The 26,334-nt window shown below is 42.0% G+C and overlaps 1 protein-coding gene across 1 annotated transcript; it reads left to right on the plus strand.

Annotated features, from left to right (window-relative positions):
- Window positions 1-22: 22 nt before the first annotated feature.
- On the plus strand, window positions 23-25,918 carry loxl4 (lysyl oxidase-like 4; the record flags this gene model as incomplete). Its single annotated transcript, XM_084376465.1, has 14 exons — window positions 23-335; window positions 2,357-2,652; window positions 2,735-2,949; window positions 10,942-10,980; window positions 11,664-11,877; window positions 11,976-12,153; window positions 16,385-16,539; window positions 16,630-16,797; window positions 17,225-17,387; window positions 17,473-17,716; window positions 18,685-18,800; window positions 19,126-19,262; window positions 22,361-22,472; window positions 23,076-25,918. The coding sequence occupies 14 exons, from the start codon at window positions 23-25 to the stop codon at window positions 23,144-23,146; spliced, it is 2,421 nt and encodes an 806-aa protein (XP_084232591.1). The 3' UTR covers window positions 23,147-25,918.
- Between the last annotated feature and the right edge of the window lie 416 nt (window positions 25,919-26,334).

Consider the following 26,334-nt stretch of genomic DNA (forward strand, 5'->3'; position numbering starts at 1 on the left):
AGACCCCCTCCTCTCAGTCACGATGACCCGCACCCTCTGCTTGAGCGTCCTCCTGCTGCTGCTGTCCCTCTCCGGTCCCGCTCGAGCTGAACCGAGGCGGACCACCGCGGCCGCTCAGCGCAGGGCGCCGCGCGCGCCGGCCGCCAAGGTGCGCTTGGCGGGCAACTATCAGCGAGATGCTAACGAGGGGCGCGTGGAGGTGCTGCACAACAACACGTGGGGGACCGTCTGCGACGACGAGGTGGACATTAAGCTGGCCAACGTGGTGTGCCGAGAGCTGGGCTACCAGAGTGGTATCACGTGGGCTCACAGCGCCAAGTTTGGAGAAGGAGCGGGTGAGAGCACTTCCTGCACCATATCACAACTCAGCTGGTGTTAGAGGTTGGGATTTTATTGAGCAAAAGTTTCAAATGGCCCAATTTTCTACAAGGCCAAACTGACTTGGTTTGTGTGAGAGAGAAGCTATGATAGACCTTGACATGTTGGCACATCTCCAAGCTGTAGCTAATTAATAATTAAGGGCGGCAGCCTGTTAAGGTTTTCTGCAGTATTTTCAGCCATCATGCTGCCTCACTGGTGAAGCTCACTGACACACTGAATTAGAGCAGAGCCATTAGTCCAGTTCACCTGAACAATGTATGATGATGTACATGATATCATTGTAATCATTGACCATGAAAACATAGGGGCAGCCATCAGCTTTTGTGTGTTATCATGTTTGGTTCAGGAGATATGGTGCAAAATACATAGTTCAGTTATGGCGTAAAGTAAAATGGCCGCTATTTCCACCATGAGGCGTTTTTGTGACTCCATCTTCACGTTCAGGCCCCCAAACTGTACAACTCTACCAAGTTTAATGCTTTTAGGAAAAAATGAACAATTCATCTCAAATTTGCTGCATATCACCCGGACTACATCGTTAATTGACCATATTCACAAGGCGGCCATCTTCCTCTGCCATCACTCAGTGTGGGAAGCTCAAATGTCATTCTGTTGTGTTCCAAGTTGTTTGCATTTCAAAGCTTCCTGACTGATCAGAAAGACAATGGAAAGTTAATATCCGGAGAGACATTGAACCATATTATAAAGTAAAACAACATATTTGAAATCCCGTTAGCTCACGTCAGACAACAGCTAACATTAGCATTCAACCACTTCCTAGCGAACGTTATTGTTGGATAGTGTTAGATGATACGATAGGAAAAGCATACATTCATTCTAAAATATCAACACGCATCTTGGTAACATTTATTTAAGGCTGGAAGTGAAATGCACTGGATGTAATCAAGCAGTAACGTTGGCCAGGAAGTGCTTGAATGCTAATGGTAACTGATGGGTTATCAAATATGTTGTTTTACCTTGAAATATGGCCCAATGTTGCTCCAGATTTTCACGATCTATCATCTTTTCAGCAGGCCTATTGTATTAATAACACATTAACATTATATTAACATTGTGATTTATCAGATTTAAAGGTCCAGTGTGTAGGATTTACTAGCATCTAGCAGTGTGGTTGCACCCTCCTCTAAGGTAACCACTATAAACTTGAAAGGCCCTTGCTAGAGGCAGTGTTTGGTCTGTCTGTTATCGGTTACTGTAGAAACATGGCGGAAGACAACCTGTTCCCTCTGTAGATGTAAAAGGCTCTAGGTAACGAAAACATTATTAACATTTAAAATTCTTAGTTTTAAGTGATTATACACAATGAAAGCATTATTAACAAAATTATATTCCATTTCCACCTAAATCCTACACACTTGACCTTTAAGCTGTCGCTGCCATGTTGGACCGGTTCCCAACCTCTCTCCTACAGAAACTTCCATGCGAAAGTGTGCTTACCCAACACGCAACACCAAACTAAGTGTATGGCCTAACGAAAGTCCGCTAATTAAGACATCCAAAATAACTAACATCATAAAGTGACAAAGATAACTTGTTGTGGGAATGGAGTCTACATCTCGTTAAGGTCTCCTGGCAGGCTGCTAGGGCAAATATATGGGCCAAAAGAGGGCATTTGTTTCAGAATAATGACAGCATTGGCTTGCCAGACTTGTGCAACACTTGCTGTGGTTTATGTACATTCTTTACTGCTGCTTTTAAATCCAAATTAAAGAGAAGGTTGAGTGGATTCAAGGAGCAGGATCTACAGCACCCTGCCTTGTAAAATACTGTGTATCTACTGCTAAACAGGCCGGTAAGGTGCAACCCTAAATCAGCGTGCCAGTAAAAGTCAAGTGTTAGGTGTTTAGGAACTGATCCTGGCCTCCCTTGTGTGGATGCTTTGCCCAGTCTTTCTGTTGAACAATCAATGAAAATCATCATGAATGAAGTAATGAATTGTTTATCCTTTCACAAGGTCCAATATGGATGGATAATGTACGCTGTGACGGCTCAGAGAAGTCCTTGAAGGACTGCAAACACAACGGTTGGGGGGTGAACGACTGTAAACACTCTGAAGACTTGGGGGTGGTGTGCAGCACTGAGCGCAGACTGGATCAAACAGCCAGCAGAGGCCACACCACCATCGCCAGACCAAACGGCAGCCCGGCACCACAGTGGCAGGGACTAGTGGCCTCCCGTGGGCGTCAAGGATATGGCTATTATGGAAACGGACACCCTCAGGAGATCCCCAGATTCCAAAGACACCACCCGGTACTCCAGTTTACTTCTGATACAGTTTTATGTTTTTTTGGAAAGACATGTGACTGAATATGTTATGCGCATCTTCCCCAAGGGTAACAGGAAGGTGCAGATCGAAGAGGTCCGTCTTCGCCCCATCCTCATGTCTACCAAGAAGAAGAGCCTGGTCACAGAGGGTGTAGTGGAAGTGAGGCATGCTGGGAGATGGAGGCAGGTGTGTGACATGGGTTGGAGTCTCAACAGCAGCCGGGTTGTGTGTGGGATGCTCGGCTTTCCAGAGGCAACTAAGCACAATGTCAAAACATACAAGTGAGTATGAATTTTTCCTGCAACACAATTCACCTCTGTGAGCTCAGTTATTAGATGACAAAACATTTGGTTCAAAAGGGCAACATGCTCTGCTATTCATCCCATTGTGAAGTAAATAAAACACATCCTGAAGAATAAAAACACAACAGTGGCATCCCATTCACAGCCACTTTGAGTAAAGGCCCTTTTTTTGGGCTTATCTTCCTCCCCCAGCCACTTCTCCCTTTACTCCCCCCTTCCTTCCTCAGCTTCAGGATGATGATAAAGGGATCCCTGTCCCCTCTCTACTGCCCTTTCTCTACACCCCCCTCTAGGCAAATCACCTCTGCTCACCTCATTACCTCTCTCTCACTCTGTCTCTGATGCTATCTTCAGCTTGCAGCTCTCAGACAAACAGCTACACTCTAACTTTTAGATTCCCATGCTGAGGTGTAATATCACTGCTGATTGTGCTTTAACTATCCCATCGATACCATGTGTGAGACAGGGGTGGCTATTGGAGAGTGGGATGAGGGTCTCTGTGGAGCGACTCGTCTTATTGGCAGGGCAGTCACTGCAGGCTAGAGTCAGCCATGCATCTCTTCACTTTTACATCCCACTCCAACAGCATGTGTGACATCCTGCCAGTGTGTGTGTGTGTGTGTGTGCGTATGTGTGCTGGGCATCATTTGAGATTTTTTTCCATCGTAAAATACTTTCATTAGCTATATATACTTTCAAGTATATTTAACAAAATAAGCCAAACTTTGCAAATTCATCATCATCATTGTGTCTTAAAGGTCCAATGTGTATGATTAATAGGCATCTAGCGGTGAGGCCCCTCCCCTCACCCTCCCCTTCCTAGCATGTAGGAGAACCTACGGTGGCTCTTAAAAACGCAAAAAAACGTGAAATTAGTTTGGAAACATGGCGGTACAACATAGTGTACTCTGTGGAAGAGGACCCGCTCACTCTGTAGATATAAAAGGCTCATTGTGAGCTAATGATGCTTCGTGTTTTAGGTGATTACACACTAATGAAAACAAGAATATTGTATTCCATTTCTGCCAATAGATCCCTCCACACTCTGGACCTTTAAGACCAAGTCATTAAAACAGAACTTTCCTAAATGAAGCCCACTTTAAAATTAGGACAGATTTTAGGATGACAACATAATTGATTAAGTATTCTGGCCCCAAGTTTGGTACTTTGGGCACCTTTTGATAGTCGGTGCTAAAGACGTGATTCGGTCGTTACCTAAAGGAGTGGAAATTACTCAATTGCTTTCTTGCCAAGAGTTAAATTAGAAAATATAGACATTCTGATATCTGTATGATAAATGAATTGCTGGAGCCAGCAGCAGTTAGTGTAGCTTAGCATAAAGACTGAAAACGGGGAATCAGCTAGCCTGGCTCTGTCCAAATGTAACAAAATCCACCAAACAGAACCTGCAAAGGTTCTAGACACAAATTAAATGTTATATTTTGTTTATCTGTTAGGGGGAAAAAAACAACCTGTAAAAACACATATTTGCCTGGCTACGCACCATGGGGTTTTGGTCAACTGGTTTTGTTATCTTTGATGAGAGCCAGGCTAGCTGTTTCTAGTCTTATGCTAAGCTAAGCTTAGCATCAAGAGAGTGGCATCAATCTTCTTATTTAACTCCTGTCATAAAAGCAAATAAACAGTTTTTCCTAAAGTGGCAAACTGTTCCTTTTGAAAGTGTTTAGATTAGATACTGAGTCCAAGCATTATTTATAGGTGTCTCCATCTGCCCTTTTGACACATCTACACTGCCTCTCCTCCCGATAGAAATAAAGCAAATAAACACCGATAGGGTTTTTCGGAAGGTTCTGCTCTTAGACCGCAGGAGGACCACACATTAGCAGGGCATTACTACATTGCTATTATAAGACTGAACAGTGTCTGACCAGTTGCTGTCCTCAGTGGAAGGGGGACCTAGTTGGATCGTGCTCCTGGAGAGCAGCCGACTGTAGGTGATTCACAGTTTAGCTATTCCTTCCCTCTCCTGGCCGAGGTTATTCTGACTCAATGGTGACAGACCGCAACATCTGCTCTGTACTGTAGGTGCTAGATTCCTCTCACAACTGAAATGCTTTTACTTTGGAGTGGCTGACTCATTTGTTTTATAGACTTTTCTAACTTTTTATTGACTTTACAAACTGCCTGTATTGGAGCACACTCGCTCACTGGAAAGATTTTGGCATTGCCCTTGAATTAAGCTATCTCCGCTGAACTCTGTTATTGGGAACACAGTGATGCTATAACTGGATTCTATTGTTGGAGGAGGGCATCATCAGGCATCATATCTTCTGTAATAAAAGGTCCTCAGAATGAGCTGTCGTAGAACAGCCCCTGCCTGACTCTGTACACGATCTGTGCCGTATCATTTATTAGAGTACGGCTTCCCCCGCATTGCAGGTGTGATGCTTTTCATGCCTCGCTTCGATTTTCTATCACAGCACAGATCCGCCACTTTATGCAAAGAAGGGGAGAGGCACAAGTGATAGTGAAGTGAGGAATAAGATGTGTAGGTTTGTATGACTGCAACATTAGAGATTTGGCTGCTTACCAAGAAGAGAAATATGCCAGAGGAGGACAGGGCTGCTGTAGCTTGAAGGACTTGGAGTGAAGCCTGCAGGGAATCAGCTCACTGGCTGTTTCAGGATGTTGTTTTAAGTCTCCCTCTAAGGTTGAGGAAAAGAAACTTGAACAGTAGCATATATGTGGTGTTTTTATCCAACGTACTGTTTTTGCTTATAAATGCACAGTGATAAAGTCCCATTGTGTTGATTTTCTTTAATGTGGTGTAAGTTAAATGACTCTTGCATGGAAGCGGTCGTGACTGGCTACATCTTTGTGTGCCTGTCCCGGGTATGACCTGGTGTTTTGCTGTAGCCTCAGCAGCTATACTGGTCCGAACCACCATGATGTGTTTGTTTCCAAATCTGTACCTGTTTTCTATCTCCACAGATGCATATTTGTTCCCTCTCAACATGTGTTTTTGACTTCAAAGTGTTTCTAGGTGTACACATGCCTCAACGTCTTAGCTGCCAGCGATAGATTCAAGTTATTTTACAGTATTTGGTTTCTAAAATCAGGATGAAACCCTATCTTTGTTATTGTATAAGGATGTTTACGAAAGAATTCTTGAAATACAGGTAATGTTATTTCAGCCTCGACTTAGGGTAATTGTAAGGATTGCACTCTGACTGGAAATGCCACTGTAATTATGATTACAAAATGTGAGCAGACTCACAGAGGAACAATTGGGTTTGAAAACAATATAATGTTCAGTTTCCATGTAACATCTTCCACTTTAACGGCTGCCAAAAAAGCTCAGGATTGTATTGCACGGCTTGACCAAATTTAGCCGGTGACATTCCCCCCTGTTTCTCCACCTTCACGTCTCTCGGTCCATTCTTAGAAATCCCGGACCGTGCCATGTCTCTCGGCCGCCTGTGTCTCTTGGATGAGACTCTGAAGATGCTGTAATTACAGGTTGGTCATGACCAAGGCTCTCTGGGGTTTCTGCTGAGAGTGAAAAAACACCCCCAATTATAGCTGTGTGTGTGAGCGAGAGTAAGGCAGAGTTAGCGAAGGAGGAGGAAGAGAGTAACAGGAGAAAGAGGGGATGTAGAGAACGAACAAGAGCTGCAGTCAGACAAGCCAGATTTTCGCTTGCTCGTGTGAAATATGTCCAATTACAGCTGCAGTTTGCCGCGCGGCCCGCTGTGTCAGCGGCTGTCTGTCTTACTCTGTCACCGTAGTGATTTGGGGACTTAACCGGCATTTTATGTTTAATTATGTTTCAGCCGAAATGAGGGTATCATTTTCAGGCTTTTGGGTGACATTTTGTGTGACCGAGTCTGGTTTTCCTGTCTGATGTCTATGTGATCCTCCTCAATATCCTTCTCTTTAATTTATTTTACTGTCTTTTAATTTCTGTATGCATGCCGGTGGCTATTTTTATGGCCCGGAGCAGACTGTGGAAGCTAGCTTTCAAAACTGAGTTGAAGCATAGTGATTTGTATCAGCTCACTCTGGTCAGTGTGGAAATATTTAGCAGCTATTTGACATGCAAGATCCTTTTCATAGATACTAAACATAAGGAAAAACTAAATCTTCTAAAATATTTATATTGGCTTCAGTGTGCTCTATACCAGAAATAATAAGTTGCATCAAGGACTTGTTTTTTTTGTCTTTGGCGTAGCCTTAGGTCCACTATTAAGATAACTCCTTTACTGCAAAAAATATTTTCAAGCACTTTAATGCCACCTAATGAGCTGAATAAGCATCATGTAAACCAAGTTTAATGGTGATATATTTTAGCATGCCTAGTGTTGGATATAAAGGGTCGATGTTGCCATTTTCACAGCAGAATTGTTTTTTAAAGAGCAGATTAAAGTCAAAGATTATACTTAAACTAAGGGTTATACCCAATGTTCCCAAGCAGCCAAAAAATGTATTTTCCGCAGCAAGAAGATACTATTCATTATTCAAACAAGGTCTCCATGTGGCAAGAACTGCTCAGAACATGCCTTTTGTTAGTACAAATGGGTTCATTTTCAATTGCAGTGAAAATCATTTTTTTAATGGGATTTGCACCCCGATTTCTGTATTATTGATTTAAGTTTGTGAGCATTTTTAAATTAACAAAAGATACAATGGTGTTTTGTAGAAATGAAAGCCAGTGAGCAGTGTGAGGGCGATGAAACCCAAACAGTGGTGTAATGCTTGTCTCTTAACAGGCGGGTGGGACTCCCTATCATTAGCCTCTGCTCTTTTGGCTCCACAACAAGTGCTGGATGCACTGTTTGGATAAGCAGGGGTGATGAATGCTCTTAAGGTGGAAAACAAACTAATACTGAGGCTGTCTGGTCATTGCATCAGCACACACCTTGTAGAGAATTGCTATTATTCTGGTCATACTACCTATTACAGTTACACACATTTTTAAAGAGTTAGTTCCCTTCACAGCTAAGAGAAGGACCAAACTGTCACTTATTTGATTTGATGTATTAGAAACGTGACTTTCATGCATTTTACACTTGAATGAAGTTCCATCAACAAACAGTGCTGTTAACTCAGTCAAATGAAAGACCTGATGGCATCATTTATAGCCCGTGTAGTAGTCCTGCTGGTCTCTGAAGAGGGAAAATGGTTAGCTGATTGGTCTGTGGTGAGGTCACAAACAAGTCACAGACATGTTTGCCTCATGGGAAAATGTGTGTTTCAGGGTATGCTCCTCACTGTCTATCCCCAGTGAAATGGTGCTGCAGAGCCACATGGCAGACACATTTAAGATATTTTACAAGTGCAGTTCAAGACACTGTAAAGACGAAGTGTTAAATTCTATACAATGTGTCGCAATTAACAGCAGGTCTCGTGACATCACACGCAGCTTTATGTAGAGCCATGCACGTGATTTAAAGTTATGGGATTTTTTTGCTATCAAGTCAAATGTTTGATATAGCTTTGGAAGGCTATTTAAGCTATTCAGATTTCATTTACAGATGTTTGTGATCTAAGCACTTCATCCTCCTCATGCATCTGTGCTTTAAATGGGCCTCAGAAACGACCTAAAGTCCATTTGAAGTCATTTAAAAATAACATCTGCAATTTGTAAAAATGTCTCTTTTTGATTAATGGTTGCTAAGATCAAAGTATACCAGTTTTACTAATATTTTTGATGAGAGGTCTCTTCTGGCTCATTTACCACTTACAAAATCAGGAAACAAGTTGTTATGTGATTCTGGAAAACGTTCAGTCAGCAGTCCGTGACCATCTACATAACATCATGTCATGACAATGCTCCTCTTGATTCCAACATCCTCGGTTTGTTTTGCAAAGGTTTTTTTGCTTTACTTTTACGGGAATGTCTAGAGTTCATGTCAGAAATTCAAATATTGACCTGCCTGTGCTTTCATACAAATATCCTCAGACATGTTTGTTTCTGTAGAAGGTCATTTTTACCTCCGCCAAGAAGGTTATGTTTTCACCCCTGTCTGTTTGTTGGTTGGTTTGTAAGCTGGATTACACAAACACCCCTGAACGGACTTCCACGAAACCTGGATGTAGAATGGGTCTTAGCCTAGAATAGACCCCATTAAGTTGTGGTTCGGATTCAGATGAAGGGACAGATCCAGGATTTTTTTTACCCCTTTCTCTAACATTGCAAGATAGGGCATTTAAAAAAAAAATGTAAATTTCTCAAGGGATAGTGCATGGATCTTAATGAAAAACATCTATGAGTGAGTACAATCTGAATTTAGCAGATTTAAATATGTTTTATCTGATTTTGGTTAGGCGTGATTGAATTAAAGACTGTTGGGTCTTGGCGGGAGGTATGTGGTCTTCTGAGCGCCACTCTAGTTTTTAATGTGTTAGGAGCCACAAAGAATGAAAAACATTTTAGCTTCCCACTCTTGTGATGACATGTTGATGTACAGCTCCTCGGAGAGTAAACTTAAAAATGTGTTTGTTTATGTGCTTTCCTTTTTTGGAGTTCCAGTTGTAAGTGTGCAGTAAATACTGTACTCTGAACATAGGGTGGATGATCCAAATGTTGTGCAAGACAGTGAACCCCAAAATGCTCCTCATGGTCAGGTCTGGGCTGCCATCAGTATGTGTCAGTGTGAATGAGAGGCAAAATGAAAAGAGCTTTAGATAAATGTGACACATAAATGCCACAAGGATATCAGAACATCTGTGATGTACCAGTCTTTGGTGATAATGAGCTATCAGAGTAGGGATATATGGCACAATTTCACCTACTGCCAAACACTTGTAGTAAACAGAACAACTTCGTTGGCAGATGTTTGAAACATCAGTCAGGCTTTAGCGTGTGTATTCCTGAGTGTTTTCGTGTAATTGATGTGAATGTCGGTGATGGCGCATGCACTTTGCAGTGGTTTGAGGATGTCCTGGCATGGTCTGTGTGGCATGTCTGCTTTGCGTGTCTGCCAAGAGAACAGAAGGCTTTCCTCTCCACTGCTCCCTCGAGTAAGCCAGCCTTGTTGCTGCATAAATCTTTATTTGGTTCTGGCCTTTCTTGGACGTGCAGCGCAGCGTAGTGCCAGAGTTTTTGTTTGTATATCGTGCTTGGTCAAACCCTGTTTTCCCAGAAGCGTTGTACATCATTGGTGTTGAATGTCATGATCTTTTTGGATGGCATGCGGCTTTGGAGGTTAACAACACGGTTCAAAATATATTGCGTTTTTTTGTCCTTTTATAGTTCTCACATCCTGTAGTCATGTACAAACACTGAAACAAGTCTTGGAGGCTTATGTTCAAAGGGTCTATGTTGGTTTAAAAGGCAAGTACATTTTATTAAATGTAAAGGTTGGTAATTTGGATTAGCAGCACATTCCTGTTGAACACTTATCCTTATGTTGGTGACAGGAAGTGTCTGTTGCCATTTAGCTCAGGAACACATGATACACTGGCCACTCTAAACATAAACAGTAAATAGCAAGCTGCCCACATTCCAGATGGAAATATATACTACTGAATCTATAAAGCAAGAAAGAGGGATGAAGTTCCTGAAAGAGAACAAGAGCACTGCATTTTTCTTTAAACTATATATGTCATCACCATCAGTAAACCTAACTATACACTCACCACAAAGCCACATTCACAAGTCATTCTGGGTTTATATACAAAAGTTCTATTTGGAGCTGTATGATTCATTTTTTTGATAATGTCAGTGTCTGAGCTGCAACTTTTTTAAGCCATCCCTGAGTACTCCAGCAAGATGACTTTTCTTTATGTGCCTCAGCTCGCTAGGGCAGAAACCCCTCCTGTGTGGCCAGGTTACATATTAAACAAACAGCAGATGCTGCAGTATATCCTACAGAGATTACCTCCTTACATAAGACATTGGTGGCCCAGGTCACCTCACAGGGTGATATGTGTGTGTGTTGGTAACCTCGACAAATATACAGATCTGGAAGAACTAACATCCATCTCTGCTCTTTGATTTCATGACAGGAAAATATGGGACACCAAGGTTGCAGATCCTTCAACAAGGTAATAAAAAAGACAGCTATTCCCTTATGTTGCCATATTTGACCTCACTCATTTTATAACTGTGAGATACTGGCAGACCTAATGTGTTGAACTTCATTTCAGTTCAGTTTCCATCCATTCTTTTCTCGCTGTTTGCTTACGTTACCAGCATAGTCAATCAAATCCGATCAAACCAAACCTACACAGTCCTGATGAGTTTTAAACCCCCTTGACTGAGGATGTTTTAGCTTTTACTATGATTGTTGCTAATTAAATGTATTACTGATAACATCCAGCCAGCACGTGTGGCATTCAATCCCCTACCATTGCATTCTGGTCACAACAGCTCCATTATTCCACTCACCTGCTTCTCACGTGGTTGCCAGTTTGATGTAGCTAACGTTGCTAACGCTATGTAGCTAATGCTAACACCAGCACCAAGTGATTCCAACAGCGTTATACTACCTTGTTAGAAGCTGGAGCCAACTGTCAGAATCCGAATACAGAGATGGACAAAACAATAATTTTGGACCTGACAAACATTGTAAAATTGTAAATTCACAATCATGATGCTATTTTTAAGGAAAAGAGAACCCTTATTCTGCACCTTTCTACAAGCTCTTTAGATGTATTATTTCTAAAAAAGAATCTGTCTACATAAAAATGTTATCAACATGACCTTTACACACTTCTCTTCTTTCTAGATTGAGCTTAATGGCGAAGAAGAAGGGATTCTGGGTAGAAAAAGTTCACTGTCTTGGCACTGAGAACAGCCTGTCAGAGTGCCTTGCTCAGCTGTCAATCCCCCGTAGTCCCACCCCTTGTAAGAACGGGAGACATGCAGTGGTCAAGTGCGTACCAGGCCCTCAGTTTGCTCGCATTTCCTCAGGAAGACCCCAGGCCCCATATCCAGTTGTGGTAAGAATAACAAAGTGAGGCCTTCACTGCCACAATTATACTGTAAGTTTCTGGACCGAACATGAGCTGAAGTGTATTCCTTTTGCTGCCTTATACAGCCTGTGCGACTGAAGGCTGGCCCCAGGCTGGGCGAGGGTCGCGTGGAGGTGCTCCGAGACGGTAAATGGGGGACCATAGTGGACCACATGTGGGAAAGAACTGCGGCCAGTGTGGTGTGCAGAGAACTGGGCTTCGGTAGTGCCATTGATGCCCTTGCTGGAGCCTTTATGGGTCAAGGTGAGAGAGAAAAGAGTTCAGAGCGAAGGCTTTGACACACTGACTGGAAATTCTGAAAAACTCCACATTTAATCTAGTTGTTTGGGTCTGCAATTTAGATGTTTGAATGTTTATCATGCATCATGGTATTCTAGAGAAGACAGAGACTTTTCCAGGGATTTGCTTATCTTTTGCTTATCTTAGACGCCGCACCCGTCTGCCCTGATTGATCTTCAGATAATGTATGGGCTTGTGTGTTTGTCTCTGTCTGTGTATGTTACCTTGTGAAGTTGCAAATGTGTTGATTGCAGTATCTCCAGCTGTGATTACATGGATCCTGTGCCAGGGCTGCCAGCTGCTCAAACACCGTGCACATGTGCTCACTCACACACAAGATGAAATACTCTACGGTGGTTAACATTGACATTTGGTAACTAAATCCACAGACATAATCTAACAAACTTCAAGAAAGCTTCTCATTCACTCATTCACTCGCTGAGTGCTGTGGTCTTTTTTCCTTCGATTTTAAATTTCCAGCTCTGGTGATCACAGGTTCAGTCAGTATCCAGCTGCGCCGGTGGTGTCCCCACCCTTACAAAATGTGAGAACGGCTTCCCCACGTCTCAGGCTGGGGTGTAGTCTCTAATCATGCTGATCGAGATGAAATGTGGGATGACAGTCTGCTGGTGTAGTTGATTATACAAGGGATATTTTTGCATGTGTTGGATTAGCCCCTTTTCCTTTTTAACATTATACGTTGTGTTTTCTGCAGATGATGTAATTTATACTACCTTTCTTTTTGATGAGTCTAACAGAACTCATTTGGCTTAGTTGGCTCTATGAAGGGGACTTGCATTGCAACTGGCTTCACACCCCTTTTCATCTGGTTTCAATCAGCACCTCTAGTTGTCAGGTCAGTGTTCAGGTTCATCAGGGTTCCAGCAGTATGAGGCAGGGGTGTTTAATTGTCAGGAGGGGCTGAAAAAGCTTTCAATTTTCTACCTAAAATAGGTTTTCCATGATCCAACCTCAAGACTACATTTATGTATTCTCAAGCATGTAAGTGCTAGCTTGGATATATTGCATGGTTGTGTGTGTGTATGTATGTCATAAAATCAGTCTCGGAATTATAACTTCAAGATGTGGCTCTGTTTGGTTTGAAAAATGGCAGGTTTACCCTCTACGTTCACCTCATATTACTCCTGTCTCACTCCTGGAAATGTATGTTGGTGCCCAGAGAACGGTGCACAGTGCACAGGTGGGAGGTTAATATAAAGAATGAGTTGTTGGTATTTTGAAGGAAATGTCTCTTAAGATGTGAATAGATGTCACTGAACCACATCTTTTTCTAGCTCACTCTCTGACTCAGCTGCCACTGTGGTGGTTTCTCAACAACAGCAAACTAAATACTTGAAGCAAAGGGCACAGATGCTCAAAATACCAACAGTTTCATTAAACACTCTCCAAACAGCCGCTGCTTTTAAATCTGCAGCAGGATGCAGTGCCATTATGCACGGCATCCACTGTGTTTACCCTCGTTAAATTACGTTTACACAACATCATGTGTTTCATATTTCATGTTTTATTCTTGAATAAAAAGCAAATGCTGCTTTGTCACATTTGAAGTTATGATGGAACCATTAACAACGTGGAATGCAGCAACATTCTGACTGAAATAGTGTTGGATTTTAAAAATTGTAGAAAAAAAACAGTCTGTGTGCTAAACACAAACCACTTTGTGTTTGTTGTAGCACTTCTGCAATTAAAATAAGGCCCATAAACACACATCGTATACATAGATGTACTTACTTTCACACACAGGATTTCAAAACTTTCAAAGTTTTATGGTGACACAGCGCAGTACTCTCCCGTCTTGTCTGTCTCTGTCTTACAGTTACATATACACAGCCATTGCTGAATGATTCAACTTCAAAGTCCTCCTGCAGCTTCCTTTCTATAACATTCAGCCTGTTAGACATTTTACTGTGACATATAATTTTCCATGGGCTCCAAGGCCACATAAAGACAGGCCTATATGTCGTTTAAAAAAGGCCTAAATTAGACTCTTTGATAGAAAAAACCCTCACTGAGAAAGGCAACCTGGAAGGGTGGTTTATTTAAAATGTAGTTTACTTGTACTTAAAATCATTACCTCTAAAAAGGCATCAACATTTTGACTCATCACATCGCGCTTGCTTTCTGTCCACATGGGAGAAAGAAATTCCAGTCTTTCAGTCCGCAGTCTGTAGCATCAGGACCCCACAAGAGGTTGTGAATTATTTATGATGAACAAATGTGATAATGTGATAAAGGTTTTGGTCGACTGGCTGGTCGGTTGCAAAGGGTGGCGGACCGCGTTCAAATGTGGTCTCTTGAGGCACTTGCTTGGACATATTAACTTGCCTGCAAGTGTGATATACAGGCACACACATCGCACACATTGGGATAAGTTGAGTGTCACCATATAACTTGTTGGCCAGCTTTGAAATCCTGTTGACAAAGTAAAAACGTGACTTCAATGCTGGTTGGTTTCTACCATCTGAGAAGCCCACAGGCAGACAGATCTATTTACAAACTCATATGATTTTAGCACTTGGCTAAGAAACAGATCTGTCTGGTGACAGACAGGTTTTGTTAGAAAGAGACGTTCCGTGGAAAGAAAAACACTACAAGCACTCCATTAATGTGCCCTAAACAGAGTGTAATTTCAGAGAGGAAAAGAACAGGGCTTCCCTTGTAACCACTAACCAACTATTTGTGCTATTCTCAACAAGAATGTGACCAATGTTAGCCTATTTCCATCCCTTAAAGTAATTTCATTTTCTAATCCGTCCAAGTGATCTCTGCCAATTCTAATTATATGGTAATCGAGCTTAACCGTTCTCTTGTAAATTCTGAATTGAAGCTACCGGGTTTATATTGTGCCGCAGTTTTGCTCTTGAAGCTGCAACTGCTGTCAGTCTTGGACATTTAATGTTGAAGTTCATGGAAATTGATGTTGGGGAGAAAGAAAGTGAAGAAACGCTCGACCAGCCCTCTAACTGCCTTCATCATCACATTTATCATCACCATCAGTGATTCAAATTACAGGGACAGTGTTTCTATTTCCTTTCTTGACCAACGTTGTTATTTTACTGTGTAATTTTGCCTGTGAACTACATATACATACAGTGCACTATATGTACATAACGGAGTAAATCACCCTGAATGTCTGTATGTGTATGTGTGCATGTTAAATGTGTGTGGCCACTTGAATGGAATTTATTTTGGGTTTCCATGGGTTCCCCAAACTATCGCTTAAATACAGCATGTCACTTCATTTTGAGGATCGCTCCAGTTGGCCCCATGTTTGTCACGTAACTTAAACAGTGGGGGTTTGGATCTAGTTTGTGGCCTTTACCATTCAGATCAAGGCGGAAGTGGTCCAGATGTGTCATTTTCATACGTGTGAACCCACGCTTGGTGACCAGCATGGAGGCAGGCCTGCAATCTACCAAAACCAACACAGAGACAGATTGGGTTTGGTCGCATTCTGGTCTCTACCATTTTGTTCATCTTCCTTTTCGCCCTTTTTTTTTGTTGGTTTTTGTCGCTTTCCCCCAGTTTGTGTGGTTTTGGTTGTGTTTATTTCAGTGCAAACCTCATTTTCAAGTTTGCAGTTTGAGCCTTTTGTTTTAAGAAAACACGGAAGCCGTTGTTTGTTCTGTTTTCATACACTCCCATCATTACAACAGCAGCAGCTGCTTGCTTTAACAAAATCTTAAGCTTTCTTTCCACAATCTTTCATGTTGTTTAGAGATTATCTGGTTTTAAACTACAAACGAACAGTAGTGAAAGTCTCTCTCTATGTTGTTGATACAGATTTGGTCTTGTTTGTTCACCCAGGGTGGCGGACTACACACAATGTTGTTGTTGTTGTGCCTAAAGCAACAGAATGGTGGTAATGAGCTGTGACAGATCCCCAGAGTAGATGGTGGTAGGTGGTTCTTCTGCTTGGCTTGCAGGAGCATTTTGTCATGACAGCATTTCATTGTTGGTTTGAAGATTAAGTGGAGAAAGAACATTTGAAAGGAAACACGGAGCCTTGTATGTGTGTGTGCTCCTTTGTGTGATAAAGTCTACTAATCTCATTGTGTCTGTGCTGGGTGGGCACAAGCAGTGCACAAGAAATATTGCCCTCAGTTATGTCCATGCCCTTTTGGTTTCAGCAGCATTGTCTTTAAATCTACCATGTCTCCTCCTCCCTCTGCAGGCACAGGACCTATCCACATGAACAGTGTCCAGTGTATGGGCTCAGAGCGCTCCATCCTAGACTGCTACTTCCAGGAAGTCCAACCATGGACATTTAAACACAGCCAGGATGCCTCCGTGCGCTGTCACGTTCCTAAGACTGGCATAGAGAACACGGTATGAAAGCTACATTATCATGAGACATACACTCAGCTTTCACTGATAACAAATCACCAGTTTAATCCCTTTAATCCAATGGATTTACAGGTGAGGCTTGCCGGTGGTAGAGTCCCATCAGAAGGCCGTGTGGAGGTGTTGATGGAGGTTGGGGGTCGCAAGCGATGGGGCGCCGTCTGTAGTGAGAACTGGGGCATCAACGAGGCCATGGTGGTATGCAGACAGCTCGGCCTGGGCTTCGCTGCCAGCGCTCATCAGGTAATCATCCCACTGATCAACATGATATTCATAACTGACAAAGTGGTTTGAAGAATGTCATTTTGATCTCTGATTCTAGTGCCTAGGTAAATGACACAACATACACACAGCAACTTTTCACATCATCAGTGTTTACAATTAAGGCTATGATGTCCTGAATAAACAATGTGGCACTCCCACATCTAAACCAATCAGTGTAATTTTAAAAAATGTCACCATTCCTCAAAGATTTGTCAAAATCCCATCACTACTGTCTGAGTTATTGATAAAATAACAAACAAAGGATGTTTAAACAAATGAGCACATGGAGGCCAATCCATAGTCTCAGCCCTTGTATTCACTGTGGTGGACAATGAGCTATGATGCTGCTCACTGATAGAAAACCTCATGTCTTGTGACCCCACCCCCAACGCCCTCCCTTTGACAGGAGACCTGGTACTGGTCCGGTGACCCAAATTCAGCTGAAGTGATTCTCAGTGGAACTCACTGCGTGGGCACAGAGCTTTCAGTTCAACAGTGTCGTCGCAACAACCATGTCCACTGCCCTCGAGGAGGAGGAAATAAGGCTGCTGGGGTCAGCTGTTCAGAAAGTAAGTCAAGCCTGTAGCCCCCCATCTTCTCCTCGACTAAAACCTTTTTGAGTCCTATGATAACCTCTCATCTGACCTCCCTCAGCGGCACCTGACCTCGTTTTGGATGCACAGCTGGTCCAGGAGACAACCTACCTGGAAGACCGACCCCTCCACCTGCTGACTTGTGCCAATGAGGAGAACTGTCTGTCCTCGTCTGCTGCCAGGATGAACTGGCCTTACGGCCACCGCCGCCTGCTCCGCTTCTCCTCCCGCATCATGAACCTGGGCCGGTCCGATTTCAGACCCAAAGCAACAAGAGAGAGCTGGACATGGCACCAGTGTCACAGGTAGAGAGAATTTTTATGGAGGTGTTACATTGCTTGGGTGTGTAGGTTGTTACTATTGAAATACTTACTGTTCGTGGGATGTTGTGGTTGCCCTCTTGGTTTAAAGTGTCCTGTACTCGAATTAACTGTGGTTTTTAGAGGCTGTCGAAAAATATTCCGACAACCACCTGTTCCTCATATGAAATTGCTTGTGCGTGCATTAATGACAGCTCCCTCCAGGTAATTTGAGTTATATTTAATTTAATTACATTCAATTGCTACCAGGAAAGAAAACATGCTTAAGTGTGATCTCTGTGCCAGTGCACATGTGGTTTGATGAGGGGCTCTGCAGGTAGCATGCAACATTAAACATAAGAGCCTTTGTCTGTCAGCAGCATTTTGTCCATTAGCTATCCTCAGGTCTCCCATTCCACTCTACCTCTCAGTTTGTTCCCCTCAGTAAGCTGTCAGATGACGAGAGCACTTTCAGGCCTGTCGTCATGAGAGAAGAAGGAGCCATTTGAAGGCCACAGTATTGGCTGTGTGAAATGTGTCCCAGTGAGTTACGGGTGGCCTGAAACAGTGTTGTCATCGCTCCAGATTCATTAGTCGCCCTGCAGCACGTGTCTGTGGAAATGACGGTGGAACCGATCCAGTAACCACAGGTCAGGCTGTAATACAAAGGACAGGGTTGCCCAAGCACGGTCAGGTCCGCCTCAGTTTGTTACAACAACACATCGGAGCTATGGTGTGTGTGTTTCAAAGCCCTCCATTCACTCAGAATGAGTAAACAGCTCGACCAAGCCGGCGCTAAAACAAGCTTCTGTGAGAGGTGTTACGGTGACACCCACGCTCATGTTCAAGCAGTGAGGTCACTAGGCTGCGAGCCATAGGGAGCCAGTGTTCAGTTTGTGTAAATGCACACACTCATAGATGTGCAGACAGGCACATACACACTCTCACCTGGACTTTCCCTTCTGTCCTCTCAGGCACTATCACAGCATCGAGGTGTTCACACATTATGACCTGCTGACTCTGAACGGCACAAGGATTGCAGAGGGACACAAAGCCAGTTTCTGTCTGGAGGACACATACTGCCCCGATGGTAATGTTCACCACTATTCATGAGCCCCAGTAAAATACTGTTTCCCATTAGTGACAGGAAATTAATATCAATATTTCAGCTACAGCTATTTAGATTTTTACTTTGTGGTTAATGTATTAGATCACTGCTGTTGTTGTTTGTTCACTCTCCATTTACTTGTTATATCATGGATGAAATAACTCACGAAGCAGCAGCGTTCATATGTAGTCAAACATAATTCAGGAAGCTCAAGGCTCTTAAAAATACCAGGGAGTGCTGAGCATTAAATGAGCTTTGATGTTGTGATTGATAATGTTTTTGGGGTGTGTGTGTGTGTGTGTGTTAGGACTCCAGAAGCGGTTCTCCTGCTATAACATGGGTGATCAGGGTATCTCTGTGGGCTGTTGGGATACGTATCGCCACGATATCGACTGTCAGTGGATTGATGTGACAGACGTACGGCCAGGAGACTACATCTTCCAGGTTAGAAGTCATTTTATATTTCTCATGTTTCCCCGTTCGCAGTTTGGGTCAATTTTTTCGTGTCGAGAAAATCAAACGCCATTAAAAACCCTTTCAACACTGGACATAAAAACAAGAACTGACATCTGGCTTTTGTCCTCAGAAGGAAAGGGTAACATCAGCATTCATCCCCAGGTCCAATGACTGTGCATTAAACACCAAAACTACTCCCTGACATATTTAGAGGCTGTCAACCAATCCCAAAAATGATGCTGTTTGGAAAGATTTTGACACCGCAGCAACCCTGTTTCTAGCACGACACGTGTTGTCATCTCAGCCACAAATTCCATCTCCAAGCTGCTTTGTACTGTTCCCCGTTTTCACACTTTCTTGACATTGCATGTGATTCACCGGAAAAAATAAATGGATAGGCAAGCCATCTACTGGTGGGTTTGCTGGTATTGAAAAGAATGTGCATATATGCGCTAAATTTGTCATAAAAATGATGTAACTTTATCTGTAAAGGAGCATTTTCACATTATGGCAATTGCTTTTTTGCCAGAAGACATGTGCCACTCTCATGTTTGAAAGATAAATATGAAGCTACTGCCAGATGCCAGTTATCTTAGCTTAGCACAAACTACACACAACATTTTATGCAGTTACATCCAGGAGTTTTGTCTTCTAGAGTCTCAACTGTTTACATGGAAAGACTCTGACTGCACCCAGCCAAGAAATAGTCCCACATTACTTTTGACACTTTTCATACGGATTAAACAACAAGATATAATATGCTGATCAGTAAGCTGTAGAGGAGCTGGCAGCTGGATTTTGTTACCTTTGGACACAGCCAGGCAAGCTGTTTCCAGTCTTAAAGCTAAGATAAGCTAACTGGCTGCTGGCTGTTGCTTCATATTCAGCGTACAGGTATGAGATTGGTATCAATCTTCTCATCTATCTCTAGGCAGGAATTCAGACAAAATAACTAGTCCTTCCTCCAAGGTCCAAGATTTAGTGAATGAGAAACAAGTTCACGGGCTCTGGAGGTGGACTTCCTCATGATTCATTTGTCTATTTCAGTAAAACATCCTAACCTACCTCAACAAAGTCATCACCTCAACCATTCCATGTTATTACTTCAACCAGGGTCAATCAGTCGAGTCATTGTGGCTGGTACGCTAAAACACATCAAGGACTCCATCTCCCATTATCCTCCATTTCCAGTTCAGACTACTGATCCCACCATGGTATACAGCAGTTCTCAGATCTCATGCTGCCAATTACCCCCCAGCTGTGGAAGACTGGTTACAGTGTAACTCACTGATAATTACCAACGTTGTCTGTGAGGTCACACAATCTTTGTAATTACACTTCTCTACTCTCTATTGAAGATGGATTTCATTTAATGTACTCGTAATAGATGTGACACGAACATATATGTGCCGACTGTATTTTCGGCATGCCGAGCGGGGTGTAATTATAAAGTAGTGCATTGCTGCAGCACAATGTGGAGGCAGAAAGGGGGAATGAATGATAGAGGAGGACAGAAATGTAGAATTGGTAGAACTGCTGAAAGTGAAAAGGCCAGGGTCATTTGAGGAGACCAGCACTATGGGGACGTGCAAATTAAAAAACTGAAAACACTGAGCAAGCCAAGCACGGAGCGAGTTATTCACCAAGGCTGCAGAATTGGAAAAATACAAACATCTTTTACAGCAGCTCCCCTTCACTGCTGTGTTCTTTCATTTATCTAGTAAAGTGCAGATGATGCCTGACTTTTCTGATCCCGGGCTTAACAGAAAGTTCAGCAGGCCTTCCCTTGAACCACCCACCGCTAATGAAACACACCAATTACCCAAATTAACTATTGCCTCCCTTTAGTCAAACAGCAGCTAGTCCCCCCTTCCATTAGGAACGGCTAATTTGCCACCAAGGAATTCCTCCTGCCCCGTTTTTATTTTTATTGCCACTTTCTCACTGAGCAACACATTCTGCCGCTGAACCAGACCTCTGCAAAGGACTCGTACACTCCGGTCCAGCACTGTAATTTACCCTGAAAAATTGAGAGAGGCGAGTTATTGTGCATTCACAAAGTTTTTTAAAGTTTGTTTTTTGTGTGTGTGTAGTTTGCCTTCTTTCTCCCCGTAGCTGTTTGTAACATGTACTTAAAGTGGGTGTAGCAGTTTACAGAGCAGCTATTAGAGTAAATGGCTTCTCAGTATTATCACGAGACCAGATTAAGAGAATGGTTGTATCAGCAGTTATAGAGCTGCACTGCAAATGACAGACTATTAGTACAGCGTATGGCTGCACTCAGAATAAGACTGATTTCAGACACATAAACATGCCTATACATAACTACTCTATTGCAACACATAAATTCCAGTGCTTATTATTGCATACCTGTGTTGGTATGAGGAGTGGAGCAGATTTCTCCTCTGCAGGAGCTAGGGGGCAACACTGTGGTATAACCACATTCCATCAACTTCAGCCCTAGAGTTGCACAACCTCTTCTCCAGAAAGTTATCATGTTTTGTGTGGGCAGAAGCGTCTTTGTTCATGCAAGTAATAAATTCTTTTACGATGGGCTTTCCTTAAAGATCTACCACTATGTTTCGTGCTTTGCAAAAGTGTTTTTCAGTCCATATGTTTAGCTGCAGACTACTAAGAGAACATCTTTCCAACTTTAAGTCCATGAGAACATAGTGTATAGTGTGTTTGTCTTTCCAAATAGGAATACTGTATGGAAAAGTAATCCGGCTTTTTATAGATGAGAAAGGGATTGACTATAAAAACAATACCAGCCACGAGCGCTGTTTAATAACAGGCCCTCCAACAATTTTACATCCAAGTGCTCTTTATTGAAATGGCTTTCGCAGTGTGTAGAGAGAGGAGACTTACTCCTTGTGTGACCATGTGCCTGGCCAGCTGGAGATAGTGTTACTGTAGATGAAAATGAGAACAACAAAGTGATAAACTCCCTCTGTTTACTAATAAATGCTTGTCGCAGTGATGAGGTACACAGCTGCAAGTCATCAGGTCAGAGACATCTGCTGTTGTGATGTTGAATTATTACTGATTTGCAGCAGAGGTTGAATATGACTGTGTCCTTTTTGCAGGTGGAAGTCAACCCCTCAATGGACATGGCAGAGTCTGACTTCATGAACAATGTCATGAGATGTCGGTGCAAATATGACGGCAACAGAGCGTACATGTATGGATGTCATGCAGGTGAGGACAGAAAACCCTTTACCGCTATCTCACTTCATTTTAATCTCTCACCTCCTTCACCACTGACTAAGTTTACATGAACAATAACATTTACACTAGTATTCTCAGATTCTAAGATATGTGTGTCTATGTATTCTTTGGACATGTATACAGCACATTCAGCGTATGCGTCTAAATTGGGTTGTGACACATTCTCCCAACTGTTTACGGTCAGCTCTGTGCGATGCCTAGCCAGCAGTTTGTAAGGATGGGTTAGACAGACATGCACAAAACAGAAGCACACATTTGTGGTCGGAGGGCAGCACACACCTACATTTAAACATGATGAAAGACTCGGATATCAGCAGGTTTTTGGAGTTGCACAAATATGGCAACACAACCTTTTCAAGACAGTAGTTGACTGAATGAAGAGGGAGGCTGTGATCATTATTCAAAGCATGTACAGCTGCATATAAACTGGATCATTAGTGGAATATTAATTTTCATTTGCCGGGCAAATAGCTTAGTAAGGATATTTTCTTTTTTTTTGAAAAATAGGTTACACAGGAATACTTTGTACATTTTAATGTAGTCGCTAATTTTTATGTTCTTTTTTCCTTATAGGTGATGCATACAGTGCAGAGACTGAAGACCTGTTCGAGCACCAGAGGCAAATCACCAACAACTTTGTCTAGCCCATCCCAGGGCCCAGTACGAAGGCCTTCCAGTGGGGCCCAGAGACTACTCAGGGTGGGTTGAGGTCGATGGCCCCAGGCCCTTGGGACCTTAGGACCCACAATAACAGAGAAAACACAAAATGGCGCCTGTTCATCTTCTTGACAGATGTGGATAAAATACTCACAGCAGCGACCATTGCAGAGACTCCATTGACAAACAAGAGTGGAACAGGTGCCAGTCGGCTCAACGTGTTTCTTTACTGTAGTTAAGTAAGAAGATATTGGATATTAATTCAAACTATACTGATTTTTGTGACTGTGGACGACTAGTAACTTAAGTTGGTTATTCAAAACGTATACACATGAAAGACCTTATTGACGCTATATCTAATCCGTCACAAAGACAACAGGGAAGCCGATGCTGTTGGGAAATCTCATCTTCAAGTTAGGAGACATAAAAATCTAAAAAAAAAAAAAAAGACTTTAATTTCTGTCACATGAGGCTGGTTTCATGCAATAAGTACTTTAATTGGCTCCAGATTATTCATTATCGAGTCATTTGTAACTACTCTGCTGTTACATTACTTCAATATTGGTGCTCTTTAACAAAACTGTATGTCGTTATATTGACCTCACTATGTTTCAGGTGAACAGTGTTGTACACTGCATTTTGGGTAGTTTATTATCACAGTTAATTAGCTATTATTGCTTTGGTTTTAACGAAACCGTTGTTTTATAAAGGTTTAGTCCTGCTACAAAGTTTTGCTTCTCATCTAGAGTAGGTAAGAAGAGGTCAAATCATTTTTATGGAACAAAGCACTTTATCTTTTAAACATCAGTATTCTAGTTTGGCCCCCATACTTTTTGAACTAGCCACCAAATTAACTTTTTAGGGTGTTTATCTAAAAAATACCATCTTCAGAAAGTGAAATATAAGGTTTGTGTTTACTTTTCATATACAATGTACTATTTATGCTGTAACTTTATTTATTCATGGACTTCACACATACACAGCATGCTCAGTTTGTTAGCTAGTGCTTCATTAACAATATGGAATATTTTGTTTTTCTGACATAATTAACGAGGGAGGAAAAATTATTTTGTGCAGTAGTTGCATGACAAAGTATAATACTTTCCCATGATGCAGATGAATAATTGTTGATTCATTTTATTTTAGTTATTAAAACAACTGTAACTGTACAGTTTCACTCTTCCAGTCTCTCTGATGGGAGGGAGAAGCAGCCTGACAAAACCACAGTATTGTGGTAGGCAGGCAGGCAGGCAGGCAGTCAGGCAGGCTGGGTTTTGAGAGCATATAAAAAGCCTTTTAATTACGTCTGTTTGGGTTAGACTTAAGGTTACGGTTAAGGTTAGAGCTATAGCATGTGCTTTAAAGAGACACTTTGGAATTGTTACTTATGGAAGGAGCAAGAATCTTGACCTACCATCTTTACGTACAACGTACAAGAGAGATTCTGAGTATCTGAGAGGTTTGATGAGGGAGATTGAAAGAAGGATTGAGAAAGTAAGACAGAGAGAGAGAGAGAGAGAGGGATGAAGTTTTCTAGGAAGACTTATGCAGACATACAGTTTTTACTACCAGATCTGCCTTTTAGTAGGCAGCCATACAGAGACCACAAGCTGGCATTTTCAGCTCCCCAACGAGAACAACATGTTTGTCTGAGAGAAAAAAATAAACTCCTCAATTCATGCTTCAGTAAACAGTGGCCTTATTTGTAAAGCCGGGCCTGCTGAAATACAATGCATCTTTCTACACTCTCTTTGCTAATGTTTTAGCTCCTCACCAAGCAGTGATGCAACTCCATTCATTCTTTACAACATGGAACTTGTGTTACGATCATGTTGCTGTACCCCATTAATGTGTTTGATGTGTTTTGCTTATTGTCTGAGTGGTTAAACCTAAGATGGATTTTCTAATGGACAAATTGTGGAAAGGACACGTCACTCATTAAGAGACAATTGTCGACTTTGTTGATTTCTTCAGCAGATTGTCTTCCTCCTCACTGGGCCTTCATTATTTTGACTCATCACGGAAGGCTTAGGAAGAATTTGTTGCTTTGTAGAGAATAACATTTTATAATCAGAGTCAGACATTTTACTAAAAACTGTTGGAGATGCAAATGTTAGAAGATAGAGCTGAAAGTCTCAACTGAGTGTTTGCTGATATGCTTTTCTGTTGTTTTGTGCTTGTGTACAGTTGCTCTTGACATATAAACATGGTCTGTTCTGTGTGTTATTTAAAATTATATATCAACCTATAGCTTAAGTTGGTTCACATTCACCACTCTCGTCACATTACTGTATTTGTGGCCCATGCTGTAGGCAGAGCACTGGGACATTTTTTTTTTTCCATGGCCAGTCATGTTTTTATTTTGTCTTTAAAGCTGAGAGTGTGAGCTACGTGGTGCTTATCTACAGTCACATTCATAGGAAGCTGTGCTCTCAGGGACTTTGAACTCATCTAAAGAGTAAAAGAAATAACATGTCGTTTTGATGTGATTTAGCTTGCTTTAAGCTGTGATGCATACATGACGACACCAAATGAACTGGAGCTGTTATTTTATTTTTTTTTGTCAGCGCTCTTACGAACAGTGATCTGTACCCACATGTTTATTTTGCAGGTAAAAAATTTAAGGTATGAAGGTGATAAACATGTTTTTTTCCTTGAGGAAAGTTTGGATAACTGTGGATAGACACTGGCTGAGTCAGAAGCAAATTTCAGTTACAGAACGAATCAAAAGCCATTCATTCATCATTACTGTGAATCAATAAAACTTCATCACATACTAAAAATGTCCTCTGCTTCCTGCCTCCTTCTTGCTGTTAATTCATGACACTGCAGAATATTTGTTGATGAGAAAATGCCTCGAATTGTATGTTTCCTGTGCCTCAAGAAGCAGCAGTTTCCCTCCACTTGCTCTGATATATGTCCGCTATTTCGTGGGAATATCTGATCCGTCCAGACTGGTTAAGGAGAACTATTCTGCTTTTTTGGTTTTTACTTTCCTTCAGTATTTTAGGTTCTTGTGCATGTAAAAGATCTTGAAAATTGAAAAGGCCAAAGTCCACGACAACAGAAACCCCTCTCTCCCACAGAAAACACCGCTCCTGAAACGCCTCGTTAGAAGTCTCACCTTGAAATCTTGAAATCTTTGCATAATTTATGCCTAGCAGGTAGTTTGACA

Source organism: Pagrus pagrus (genome assembly GCF_965226575.1).
Source record: "Pagrus pagrus genome assembly, chromosome: 15".
NCBI classification, from domain to species: domain Eukaryota; kingdom Metazoa; phylum Chordata; class Actinopteri; order Spariformes; family Sparidae; genus Pagrus; species Pagrus pagrus.